General features: G+C 41.2%; 2 protein-coding genes across 2 annotated transcripts; one reads left to right on the forward strand and one right to left on the reverse strand.

The window, feature by feature from the left end:
• The first annotated feature begins 403 nt into the window (after nt 1-403).
• On the forward strand, nt 404-6,591 carry LOC4330159 (ATP-dependent zinc metalloprotease FTSH 7, chloroplastic-like). The gene is made up of 13 exons (NM_001416793.1): nt 404-1,484; nt 2,600-2,665; nt 2,759-2,893; nt 3,004-3,069; nt 3,151-3,336; nt 3,412-3,498; nt 3,620-3,733; nt 3,809-3,933; nt 4,010-4,118; nt 4,933-5,058; nt 5,146-5,466; nt 5,781-5,904; nt 6,040-6,591. Exons 1-13 carry the CDS (start codon nt 600-602, stop codon nt 6,162-6,164), a joined length of 2,469 nt encoding a protein of 822 aa, NP_001403722.1. The 5' UTR covers nt 404-599; the 3' UTR covers nt 6,165-6,591.
• Nucleotides 6,592-7,186: 595 nt separating this feature from the next.
• LOC4330160 (cytochrome b5) lies at nt 7,187-8,349 on the reverse strand. The gene is made up of 3 exons (NM_001416794.1): nt 8,027-8,349; nt 7,807-7,873; nt 7,187-7,690 (listed from the first exon to the last, which is right to left on the reverse strand). The coding sequence occupies exons 1-3, from the start codon at nt 8,111-8,113 to the stop codon at nt 7,428-7,430; spliced, it is 417 nt and encodes a 138-aa protein (NP_001403723.1). The 5' UTR covers nt 8,114-8,349; the 3' UTR covers nt 7,187-7,427.
• Between the last annotated feature and the right edge of the window lie 5,733 nt (nt 8,350-14,082).

Raw genomic sequence — 14,082 nt, forward strand, 5'->3', positions numbered from 1 at the left:
GTCGTTCCATCGTTTCTGTGGACACGAGCGCCTCGCAGCGCTGCACCATCCGACGTGCCAAATATCTCTAGCGTGTGATAATAGTGTCCCCACATTCTGACGACACACGAGCAAAACTACTCCGACTGACAGCACGGGACCCACCGCCTCCAATCCCGTTACCGCTCCGTGCGACATCCAATCGGAACTGATAAGCCCCGCGCTCTTCCGCGGTGAAACCCCCGGAGAGCCCACTACGAGCGACTGACAAACGGGCCCCCACCGAGCAGCAGCCCATGTGGGCCCACCTCGTCAGCGGCACGTCGCGTACAGATGCATCGGTGACGGGATGTCCGTATAACAAACCATCCCGTGTGACGGCGTAGTGGCGTAACTAACGGCCACCCTCTTTCCCTCCCTCCTCGCCGGCCTCGCCTCGGCCTCTGCCTTCCTCATCTCTCCCCCTCTCTCTCTCTCTCTCTCTCCCTCCTCCTCCTCACCCCGACCCCTCCCCGCCGATTCCTCCCTCCTCCACGCGCGCGCGGCGCGGCGCAGCGAGCGCTCTCCGATTCTTCCGGCTCCGAGGGATTAGGGTTCCGGGGGGGCACGCGTCCGCTGACATGGCCTCCGCCTCCGCCGCCGCCGAAACCCTCGCGGCGGCGTCGCTCCCCGTCGCGTCGCCTTCGCGGTCGCTGCTGCGGCCGCTCCCCAGGAGAGCGTCCGCGGGAGGCGGCTGCTCCGCGTCCGTACGAATCTCCGCCGTGCCGCCGCGGGGGCTCGGGTTCGCGGTCGTCCAGCGCCGCGTCCTCCGCCGCCCGCCGGCGGCGCGCGCCAACGTCGAGCGCGAAGGGGACGGGGCCGAAGCGTCCGGGCCAGGAGAGGCGTCGTCCTCCTCCTCTGGAGATGGGGACCGCGACGGGGCGGCGGCGGCGGCGGAGGCAGGAGGTGATGGCGCCAGCACGAGCACCACGAGCGCGGCCGCGACGCCTCCGCAGCCGCCCTCATCGAAGAGGGGGGAGAACAAGTGGCGGCGGAAGCTGATTAAGGGCGGAGGCGTTGGGCGGTGGCTTTGGGAGCCCATAGTTCAGGGGAGGGAAATGGGGTTCCTCCTGCTCCAGCTTGGGTTCGCCATATTCGCGCTCCGAATGCTGCGGCCCGAGATCGCGCTGCCTGGCTCAGAGCCCCGGCCACAGACAACGTACGTCAGCGTCCCATACAGCGACTTCCTGGCGAGCATAGACAAGAACCAGGTGAAGAAGGTCGAGGTGGACGGGGTGCACATCATGTTCAGGCTCCGTCCTGAGGTTGAGGCCCGTGCAATGGAGCAGCCACAGGTGCAGCGTGGAACAGATTCTGTTGCTGATAATGCTGGAGTTCCAAGGCGAATTGTCTTCACAACAACACGTCCAGTGGACATTAAGACACCATATGAAAAAATGGTGGAGAATAGTGTTGAGTTTGGGTCGCCGGACAAAAGGTCTGGTGGCTTGCTCAATTCGGCTTTGGTAAGGCACTACAGCTGAAAAATAAATTTGTTATACGTGTGGTATTTTTAGGCTGGATATCTTAGTATAGGGAAAGCAATAATCACATCAGAACATAGATAGGGAAGAATGCAGTATAGCATGTAGAATGATGGTTATTGTAGGACTGGTGTGGTGTTGAGTTTTGAAATGGAGAGATCAATTAGTTGCAGTGACTTATGCAAACTAGTTATTTTGTGGCTTATAGCACTATATACAGCATACTTACCACTGGCCAGCCATGAAGGAGAAGAAAATGCTGTGTGTTTAACTGTTTACTATTAGCATGAAGGCTCGAGATATTTGCAACTGCGTGAGAGCATATAATTCATGTTAGTTTCAACTTATGGAAAATCAGAAGCATCATTGCTCAATTTGCTAACAGAAGACTCAGAAATCACATATTCCATGGTGTTTGGTGATAGTTGAAATGATGTTTTATAGACATGGTAGTTCAGAGTTAAAAGTTTACTATATTTGTGCCCTGGTCACAGATAAGCCGATTATTACAAGAACATAAATTATAGTCAGTTGCATATCACAAAAAATCCTCGCATCAATATGCCAAATAAATCTTCGGATATGACCTGAAATAATGGAATTATCTGAGGATTCATGTGGGTATTTCTACATGCAGTTGTAATATTACGCAGTAGATTGAGTTTCTAACCTGACTTCAAATGCAAATTGAAAGCACAACTTTTAACATTAAGACTTTAAAATCACTAGTACTTTTCTTCGTTATTATCATATTCCCCTCGTCCCTTCATCCTTGTGAACTCTTCATTCATCACCACTGTTGTATACCTTGAATGAGAAAACAGGATGGAATGATTTATGGATTGGTTCACACGAAAAACTGAACTTCCAGTTGAATGTTGGAACTTACAGATCAATGAATTAATGGGGTTTTGTTAAAACTTAGTATGGCAAAATGGAATCCTAAGTAGAAAATAGGTTACAGAGCATACCATTTATCTGAGACAGCACTGTTTTGCTGTTTCATTTTGTTCCTAACTTCTTCTTTATTAGAAATATACAGCTCTCTCTCCTAGCTGCGTTTTTTTGTCCTAACCATGCCCTTATTTTTTTTGCAGGTGGCTCTTATTTATGTTGTATTAATTGCTGTAGTTCTGCAGCGATTGCCAATAAGCTTTTCTCAGGTACTGATGAATGCACTTCATTACTTCAATCAACTAATGAACATACTCGGTTATATCTTTAATAGATATAATATAGTTTCTTGTGTATATCAGCATTCAGCAGGCCAGCTGAGGAATCGGAAGAATTCAAACTCTGGTGGGGCCAAAGTTTCAGAAAGTACCGATATAGTTACATTTGCTGATGTGGCTGGAGTAGATGAGGCCAAAGAAGAGCTGGAAGAGATTGTGGTATGTGTTTTATGCTCAATGTTACTGGTATATGCAGTTATCCACTGATATTATGCCTTATCTGTTGACTCGAGGGGAATAAGCTAGTTATATCTTAATCTTATGTTCAGGAGTTCCTAAGGAACCCAGAAAGATATATTCGTCTTGGTGCGCGACCTCCACGAGGTGTCTTGTTGGTCAGTTCTGCAGTCATTTAAGTAATGATGAATGTTGCTGGACTAGAGTTTTTGTACTATGATGTAATTCATTATTTACAGGTGGGCCTTCCAGGAACTGGAAAGACGCTTCTTGCAAAAGCTGTCGCAGGGGAAGCTGAAGTCCCATTCATAAGTTGCTCTGCAAGTGAATTTGTGGAGTTGTATGTAGGCATGGGAGCAGCTCGAGTGCGTGACCTATTTGCTAGAGCTAAAAAGGAATCTCCTTCGATTATTTTTATTGATGAGGTAACCTACTGTTTGAGGACAAAAATCTAGTTTTATGTGCTTAAATGTGTGATAACTAATTGCATTTCTTTGTAGATTGATGCTGTGGCAAAAAGCCGTGATGGCCGTTATCGTATCGTCAGTAATGATGAGCGAGAGCAGACACTAAATCAATTACTCACGGTATTGATAGTAAAGAGTCCTTTAATCTTGTGATTCTGACTATATTTTACTCACATACACACATCTTTAGTTGGGGTCCAATTGAATTATCTTCGTGTTAATTTTCTCTGAATCTACCTAGGAAATGGATGGATTTGACACCAACTCAGCTGTCATTGTACTTGGAGCAACAAACCGAGCAGATGTTTTAGATCCTGCCCTCCGACGCCCTGGGAGATTTGACCGTGTAGTTATGGTAAATTGATCTTCTCAATAAAAAAAAGTGATACTGGATCTCTGTTGTCTGAGGTCATAGATATTTATGTGATAGGTTGAAGCTCCCGACAGATTTGGAAGAGAATCTATTCTGAAAGTTCATGTGAGCAGAAAGGAGCTTCCGCTTGGTAAAGATGTAGATCTTAGTGACATTGCTGCAATGACAACTGGTTTTACTGGGTGAGAATTCTTCTGCTCCTTTTTAATAAGCATGCAGCATTTTCAGTTGATTTGACATTCTTTTTACACTATACAGGGCAGACCTTGCAAATTTAGTAAATGAAGCTGCTTTGTTGGCTGGGAGATCAAATAAAGAAATAGTGGAAAAAATTGACTTCATCTGTGCAGTGGAGCGCTCTATTGCTGTATGTTCCTTTATCTCAAATTCGTTTGCTATTATTGTTTGCTAAGGTCATTTTATACAAGGAAATTTCGTCTGCTTGGTTTCTTATTTCTATCCTAGTTTTCTTAACCGATTTACAAGAATATGTGGAATGGCAACTTATACAAGACAAATATCTAGATATCCATTTTGAAACTATTCTTGACTTGTCTCTCCCAATTCTGCTTTTGTAGTATAGGTAATAAAGCTGCCAGTGCATTATGTCCACTAAATGCGTTCGGTTTCTTGCAATGAATTTATGTCTATTTCCACCCTTGCTGGTAGTCAAATTTTTTAAAGTTTTTGAAATACCGTTCAACTTGTGAGTTTTTTGATAGATTTTGGGGCCGTTTGGTAGGGCTCCAACTCCTAAATTTAATTCCAAGAGTTGGGTCTGAAGTGGATTTGTGGAGCTGCCTAAACCCAGCTTCACCTCTCTAGTTCATTTTGTGAGAGCACTCCAGCCAGCTCCACTCCATTCATTGGTGGAGCTGAAACTGTTTGGTTGGGCTCCAGCTCTAGGAGCGGTGGAGTTTGAGCTAGAGATATGCCAAACAGGCCCTTTATGGATTTTCTTTATTTGATAATGGGGACGCCATAAGGTCATATATGATGTTACTGTCCTCATTCTTTTCCTACATGCTGTCCATTGATTCAGCACTGAAGGAATGGCCCTTTTGTTGATCCTTGCCCTAGTTCAATATTGTTATGGAAGATGTATCTGTTCCAGCTGTTAGAGTAGACATTGTTTTACTTCCACATTGTTTCCTGGAAACTAACTGGAATTATTTTCTTAGGGCATTGAGAAAAAGCATGCAAAGCTGAAGGGTAATGAAAAGGCTGTTGTTGCACGGCATGAAGTTGGTCATGCCGTTGTGGGAACTGCTGTAGCAAACCTATTGCCAGGGCAGCCACGTGTGGAGGTTTGAACGCAAGCAACTATCGATAGAACAGTTTAAGAAAATGTTCGTCTTGGGCTTACATTTTAGTGTTGTTCTTTTTTCCACCAGAAATTGAGTATATTGCCAAGGTCAGGTGGTGCATTGGGCTTTACATACACCCCTCCCACAACAGAAGATAGATATTTGCTCTTTGTTGATGAACTGCGTGGACGTCTAGTAACACTTTTGGGTGGAAGGGCAGCAGAGGAAGTAGTACTGTCAGGGCGTGTTTCTACTGGAGCACTTGATGACATAAGGCGTGCCACTGACATGGCATACAAGGCTGTAGCAGAGTATGGTCTTAATCAGCGCATAGGTCCGATATCGGTGGCAACATTGTCAAATGGTGGGCTAGATGAATCCGGAGGCTCTCCATGGGGAAGGGATCAGGTCTGTCTCAAAATGTCCCTACTCCTTTACTTGAATTTTTTATTTGGAATTTGGACATTTTCGCGGGTACTTTTTTTTTTAACTTTTTAGAAAGTCAAGTTCTTTTTTAGAAAGATTACCCGTCTTTGTCCTTGCCTACGAATCAGTCCACATTTTGAACAAATTTTACGAACAGAAGCTCTTTTTTTCATGTTTCCGTATTCCTTTATTAAACTATGAATTTACTCTTTTGGAAAAAAAAAAGTCTCTTTGCCTGACAAATGCGTAAGCTACCATCTGCATGTATTGTGCTCACACTGCAAAACTAATGACAGGGCCATCTAGTTGACCTTGTCCAGCGGGAAGTAAAAGCCCTTCTTCAATCAGCCCTTGATGTCGCTCTTTCAGTTGTCCGTGCTAATCCTACAGTTTTGGAAGGCCTTGGAGCATATTTAGAAGGTAAAAAACTAGACCAAATTATCAGGTTGCATATGTTATTGTGGCTCTCCTTTCTATGATGGGTTTTGCTTCATTAGATTAAAAATGAAAACTGTTTAACCTATGCATAACGGCTTTCTTCTCTACCCCATTCAGAGAATGAAAAGGTTGAGGGCGAGGAGCTTCAAGAGTGGCTCAAGTCGGTTGTTGCACCAAAAGAATTGACCTCATTTATAAGAGGAAAGCAAGAGCAGGTTCTTCAGCTGGAAGCAGGCTCCTAGCACTATACATTGGTCTCGTAGAATCAATTAATTAATTTAACACAAGTAGCTCCAACAGTTTAAACTGTACAAGTTCTGAGGTACGCAACTCACGCCCAAGCCAAGACCCTTGTGATGCTGTATATATCTATGTGCCGCTCCACGACCCTTGACTACAGGTCTACCAGGAATGATTCATAGCGAGTTGTAAACCCCGGAGTATTGTAAGTTCCTTCGGTTTCCTCGTTTGCCGTTGGATGTTGTTTATAGATTAGGCGGGTGGTACACATGTAAAAGAATATTCGTTTTTCTTCTGTGTTCTTTCTCTTTCTGTTCATCCTGCGGAAGGAATTTTTTGTTACATTGTCATCTTGGCAAATATTAATAGGAATAATTCATATACGTCGTTGATCCTTGTATTTGGATTATTTACTCAGTCTGTTCCCCCATGCTTGGCTTGCTCAATTGCCTGGTTAAACGATGTTTTCCTGGACAAGCTTTTCAACATTTAAAGAAGGCATACATAGCATTGAGATATATCTCATTTGTATTGAGAAAAGAGTATGAAAGCATTATGGCAGATGACTGCCTCAACGGCTCAACCTGCTTTAATCTTCCCTCCCTCTGTCCCGTGTAGCCATAATTTTTCGCACCTAACTTTTATCGTCCATCGTATTTAATTTTTTTAAAAAATTTAAAAACATAAGTCAGTAAAGTACTATTCATATTTTATTATTTCATAACAACAAAAAAATACTAATTATAAAAAAATTCAAGAAAACTAATATTGGGTGAAAAATTTATGGTTGCATTTTATTTCATAACAACAAAAAAATAATAATTATAAAAAAAATTCAAGAAAACTAATATTGGGTGAAAAATTTATGGTTGTATTTAAAATTGGACGGAGAGAGTAGTCCATAGATTTTAAGTCATTATACTAGTACTATAAACGGAAGATGAGTAGTCCGCAGATTTTAAGTCATTATAGTACTATAAACGGAAGATTCTAGATGATCCAAAGAATGTGAAGTGTGAACGATGGAGATGAATCAATGGTTCATGCTCAGATGCTGAATGGCAGAAAAGCAGACAACAACAAAAAATAGAAAACAGAACTTCATCGGCAAACATTTATTTTTCTTTACGGAGATTACTAATAATTAACTAGCACTTAGCACTGGTACACTTAATTGACAGTCTGACACTTCGACCTATGGACCCAAATATTCAGATGACGATTCCAAGAGGCCCCCAGCCTGCGGCGGCAGAGCCGCCCTAGCCCTACGCCGTCTTGGTCTTGGCGAAGTCCTGGAGCGCGTAGGCCAGCCCCAGCAGCACAACCGGCACGGCGAGCTGCAGCGCCGTGAGCCAGGCGCCCTGGCTCGCGGCGTCCGGCTTGGCGCTCGCGTCCTCGGAGACGACGCGGTAGGCCGGCTTGGCCGGGACCGTGGAGGCGTCGACCTCGCCGATGCAGTACTGCGGCATCAGCTCCTTCGCCGTCGCCGTGTGCCCGATGTCGTTGAAATCCGCGGTCGCGTCCTTGCCTGCAGAGTGAGACAGTTCAATCCATTCCCTGGATCAGCTTGTGTGATCATGTCGATCAAAGTCTCAGAGCATATGTGGTGTTGGGGGGAAGGAATCAGATCGAGCGGCGGCTCACCGGTGCACGCCAGCAGGACCTCGTCGCCGCCGGGGTGCTCCTCCATGAACGGCGACACGTCGTACACCTGGAGAAGAAATGAAAACCAAACCTCAAAAAGAAAGAAAGAAAGAATAAAAGAAAGAAGAAATGAAAAAAACCATCATAATTATCATGCTGAATTCAGTTCAGAGAAAAACGATAGGGAGGAGGAGAGAGTCTGGAAGTGGCGAGAGCTAACCTTGCCGGCGATGATGAGCCAGCAATCCTTCCGGTCGTTGTGCTTGCTCACCTCCTGGAACGAGTACACCGCCTTCCCTCCGGCCATCGCAGCCAACCCTTCCGGTCTTCTGTTCTTCCTCCCGGAACAAACCACAAACTGATTCGCTTATACACTGGAGATCGACGAGTTCTGCAACTTATACGGCGACACGAACGTTTCTGTTTCTTGGACCAGACAGACAGGCGACGGCACCTTTCTGGCTGGACTATCTATCTTTCTATCTATCCAGTACTACTACTATCTATCTATGAATCTATCCCACCGTTTTGCTCATCCCGTGTGCCGGGCGGCATCTTCCGCGGCTGACTATATAGATAGAGAGAGTCTCGTCACGTGTTGGCGGCATGCGGTTTTGGTGTTGACCTCGCGTGCCTCGGCAGGTGTCAATTTCTAATGGTAAGACCCACATGCTAAGACGTTTGGTAATTGGAGGACGTACTCTCCAAAGTAGCTCTCACACACCAGACGTTTGGTAAAATCAGCGAAAATTCGTTGGAAGTTTGCATCTTTTTGACTTGTAAATTAAAATTCCTCTTGGGAAGGCGGGGGCAAAGGTATGTACTGCAACAGCTCCAGAACCATATATAACTACAAAATTGCTCTCTGATGCTGAACGGCACATGTTCATATTGATTCTTTTTTTTTTAAGGGAAATGTTCATATTGATTGATACAACATACAAGTATACAACATCTTCCTTGCGAGCAGAGATCACCAACCTTGGCTTCGAAAGTAAAGAGGTGATGACATACGAGCTTCGACCTGCCTAGTAGTCGAGAAATGCTCAGGGATCTTCTGACTAGCTCTATAAGATGGTGGGCTATATGATCTGGGTTCGAAGCTTTACTCTTTCTAAATATTTGATATTTCCAATTAAAAAAATTTAGTTAAAAAATATTTAATATTAGATCCTTCTCTAATATTCGTGTTTTTTTCCACCTAGTAGTCTCCATCTGATCCAAGGTGTTTTCACGGGCAACACAACAGTTGTAGTAGTAGCAGTTAGCAAAGGCATCGAGTGAGGCATCGTATCTCCATCATTCAGATTTGTCTGACCGGGCCGGTAAAGGCTTCCATGGTCTTCCATTTCGGAAATTAATTAACAGCGTCTGGGTACACTGATATCAGCGAAATGGCTTAGGCAAAAGGCCAAAGATTGCTCAGGAAATGGCACATGAATTTCGCCCCCCTCATTTCTATTTTACTGCGGTTCGAAGGTGCAAACCAGCGGCGACATACCTGTGGGCGGAGGCGGACTGGCAGAGTGGAGGACTTGACCCGAGTAGCCTCAGGCGTCACTGCGTCAGCGCGCGCTTGGCACGGCAAGCGGCCCGGCGCTGCGGAAGCGAAGCGGCTGCCGCGAGAGGAGCATATGCTGCTGCGGCTAAGGTTCACCCACTCCTAGAATCCTAAGATTTGCCAAGCGTCCAAGCAAAAAATCCTATAGACCGTTAGGAAGATTTAGGTGGCCGACCGTTTAAAATTTTAGTAAGGGTTGTTACGAGAACATTCGGCTATTTAGCATGTGGCCGACGGGATATATCAGTGAGTGAGAGTTATAAGATACCACTCGGAAATGGTTATAAGTGGCCGACGGGGTATATTAGTAACCGAGGGGTTTAATATAACTCTCGGAAATTATTATTAGTGACCGACGGGGTATATTAGTAACCGATGGGTTTAATATGCCTCTCGGAAATGGTTATAAGTTCCGAAGGTACAAGAAAAAATTACCGAGAGGACATAACTTTACCGATGGTTCACAATGGTACCTTTGGCAATGATATGTGACAAAGAGAACTATATTTGCATGAAAAAAATGTAATATAATATGTACTGTAGGCTATAACTGAAAAAAAACAAACGTCCTTATATATAGTAACTTGGTTTTTTTAATCTTTAGTTTAGATCAAATTGAAGTATATACACGTGGGCACAATAAATTAATGGACTCTCTAGTCTTTACCATATTAACCACATAGTTGTTATCTTCAATTTGATTGGTTTCATATGTAAGATATCTTGTGCTTAGCATCAAAGATAGTATATACGCTTATCCATTTTATTCTCATATATCCTCTTCGTACGAGTTATTCTCATAGCCAATTTTCTCCTTTTCCATTTCATTAACGGTACCGTTCACCAAACCGTCCCAAGTGTGGTTACTGTAAAAATCGTACGATTATCGTGAGATATACAGTGATTTTAGAAACTGAAAAAATTACTCTACGTGATAATCATGATAACCGCATGGTAATCATATGATTATGTAAACCCTGCTAATCATGATAACCATATGGTAATTACTCTATGTGATAATCATGATAACTGCATGGTAATCATACGATTACGTAAACCCTGCCTGCAACGAGCTGCGTTCTTTGGCGGGCCGGGAGCCGTGCGGGCGTCGCCACCGTTCAAGGGGGTGGCTAATGGGCGATCGATCGCTTGGAGCGATTGATTCCCATCCCCCCTATACGCTCTCTCCCCCTTTCTCCTCCCATTCTTCTCTTCCTACTACACCATAAATTTAAAATAAAAAAAAAATAAAGTTGAAAAAAGTTATGTATAGAAATACTATATATAAAAATATTTGAATTTAAATTCAAATTTGAAACGGGTATATAAACTTTTGACTTATAAACTTTGGATCTATAAACTAATATTTGAATTCAAATTCAAATTTGAATCAGATATGCAAACTTTTGACTTATAAACTTTGGGTATATAAACTTTAGGTGTATAAACTTTAGATGTATAGAAATACTATATATAAATAATATTTAAATTCAAATTCAAATTTAAATTAGATATAATTCAAATTTAAATCGGGTATATAAATTTTTGACTTATAAACTTTGGGTTTATAAACTTTAGGTGTACTCCGTATAAACTTTAGATGTATAGAAATACTATATATAAAATGTATTTGAATTCAAATTCAAATTTGAATCGGATATATAAACTTTTGACTTATAAACTTTGGGTCTATAAACTTTAGATGTGTAAACTTGATACGTATAAACTTTATGTGCATAAATTTACTAAAATAGGAAAGTAACGCGGTGAAAAAAAAAAGAAACCACTGGAGGAGAGGGGGTATCGGCTGATCCGATCGATCGCCCCATAGCCTTTTCGCCGTTCAAGCTCTCGTGGCGCACGCTGGGTCGGTTGTTATAAGTCGTGCTGGGCCTAGGACTTGTGTGGGAGTGGGACATGGATGTCAACCCAACATTTGCTTTGTGGAGGACCGACCTGCAATACACCAACGTGAGCGAAGACGTACGGGTCATGACGCCGATGCGCACCGGCAGTCCGGCACGTACGGGAGCTCCATCTGCGGACCAACGAGTGCTTCTGCCTCTTTATGAAAACTTTCAATCTATTATCTATGAACTACGTATTAAAAGTTAATTAAACTTCATACAAACGTTTCTAAACAATCACGTGTCACTCCTACCAACGCTTCTAAGCCGTCAACTGACGCTCTAATAAATTAGAGAAAACATTACAAATTTCCGATGAAAAAAATATTTTAATTTACTTAAAATACATCCTATATAACCTCCCCGAATAAGAAAATCATGTGAATAGTTGTACGTACATATACGTACTTCCGTACTTTACTACTCATGGAAAAAAATAAACAAAAAAACGTAAGTACGGTTGAGAAAAAGAAAGAAGGATTAGCCCTGCCGCTCCCACCAAATTGCTATGAGAGAAACTGCATACATACTGTTCACCCAGAAAAACTGAAAAAAAACTCACATGTACAATACGTACTACTATTCATGGATTGAGAAAAAAAATCTTCGAATATGTACATACTATGCACCGTCCTACCATCCTTGAATCTTTATACATACAAGCAACATCCATCCATCCCCTAATAGGCCCCTTTGAATCAAAGGATTTATGTAGGAATTTCATAGGATTCAAATACTATAGGAAATTTTCCTATTTGGCCCTTTGATTCAAAGGATTAAAGCTTTTCAAATCCTATGAAATTCCTATGGAATGGCACATTGCATGTGGATTTTAGAGAAAATATAGCAAGAGCTTCAACCTCTTGGAAAATTTCCTTTGAGTCTATCTCTCTCATCCGATTCCTGCGTTTTTCCTGCGCTCCAATCAAACGACAATTCCTGTGTTTTTCCTATGTTTTGCAATCCTCTGTTTTACACTTTAATTCCTATCAGAATCCTGTGTTTTTCCTATTCCTCTATTTTTTCAACCCTGCGATTCAAATGAGCCCTAAACTTATCTAAATTAGATGTATGTATGGAAAATATTACGACTAGATTTGATATTAACTATATTTTTTAAAGGAGATATTAACTATATTTTAGTTTAATAATTATCACATGTAAGCATATTTAACTTTGTCCAGTAAACATCCTATAAACGCTGTCAAACCATCACGTAGCACTTCTACAAACGCTTATATGCCTGCATTTTAATAAATTAGAAAAATCACAAAAAAATATGAGAATGAACAAAACATTTTGATGTAGTTTTTTACTAATATGCAGTGAACCCATTGTGCGTACATACCTCCCCACCTATTTCCTTTCTCTCCTATTTTCCTCTTTTAGTTAGATGGAAAAAATATTTTATGGTAACAAATTTTAAACAACTACATCATCTAAATCATATAGCTAACCTCTTATTGGTGCACACCACTAGATTATTTACTATAGAACTTAAAATTGAAAATACAAGTGAACTATATTATTAAAAAAATCATTACTTTGGCTATTGTTCACTGATCCATACATCTTTAAGAAAAAAAATCAAATAGATTTTTAACCTTCGGATTAATAACATACACTTAAATTAGAATAATTTAAAACAATTTAAGTAGTTTAATTAAAAAATACAATACCCAAAATATTTTCTAATAAATCTAAGATTAACTGTATTTATAAAAATAGATAACTCGAAACTAGGACCCATTCGATCTATCTTTAAAACATTAATATCCTCCCATCCTCATGCCGTATGTATATCTCTGACCCTCCCGTCCTCTTCTATCCAATTCAATTAACCTCTTCCATTTTTTTAACTAACATAATATAAAAACAGTCATAGATATTGTTTTATTTATAATTAAATAAATAAATCAAGATCGCATTAGCTATATTTTACTATATAAAAGTTAAAATTACATCATTTGAAGGTAGACTCTATCATTCGCATGGCAACTAAATAACAACAACAAAAATTAATTGAACATATGTATTATATTATACTAAATCATTCTACATAACAAAAATCAATTAAACACCCTCCAGAACGCTTATAAATAATTGTATATCATATTCTAAAATTCTAAGAAAAACCAAATAAATTGACGTGTCCATAATTTTTAACTATTAGATCAATTATTTTTTTTTAAAAAAATCTTGAATTGCCATGTGTCACGTCCTATTAAAAAACAGAAAGAACCTTCAAAATTCTTAGAAAAAACGAAACACCACATCATCGGCTTTCACTTAAATCATTTAGAAAAAAATAGAAAAATAAAATCTCCTCCTCCTCACCCTCACATGTACACAACACTATCCGCCCCCTCATATTTGTATCTATTAAAATTAAAGAGAAAAAAATCAATAAAGTTGGATATTGTTTTGAGAAACAAAGTACAAACGCATACGCTCACAACGCGCACATACTCACCCCTATAAACGTGCGCACACACCCTATCCCTATGAGTACCTCCAACAGACTAGGCTGACATATTTTGAGATTAACGAAGTCACCACGAGTGCCACGCTGTCGACAGATATGTCGCTTACCACTGAAAGAATTTGTTAAGTCTAGGACTTGAACCCGAGTGGGCAAGTTCTACCATAAGAAACCTAACCAGTTGAGTTAGTTTACTTCACAATAATGTTGGATATTAAAATAACCATAGTTTTTAAACTATATTTCTAGAATACTCATATGCGTTTTAAACTGGTGGAACCATTATTTCTAACCGTTAGATCTATCATATATTAGAAAAAACATGT

Source organism: Oryza sativa, chromosome 2, assembly GCF_034140825.1.
Source record: "Oryza sativa Japonica Group chromosome 2, ASM3414082v1".
Lineage (NCBI taxonomy): Eukaryota > Viridiplantae > Streptophyta > Magnoliopsida > Poales > Poaceae > Oryza > Oryza sativa.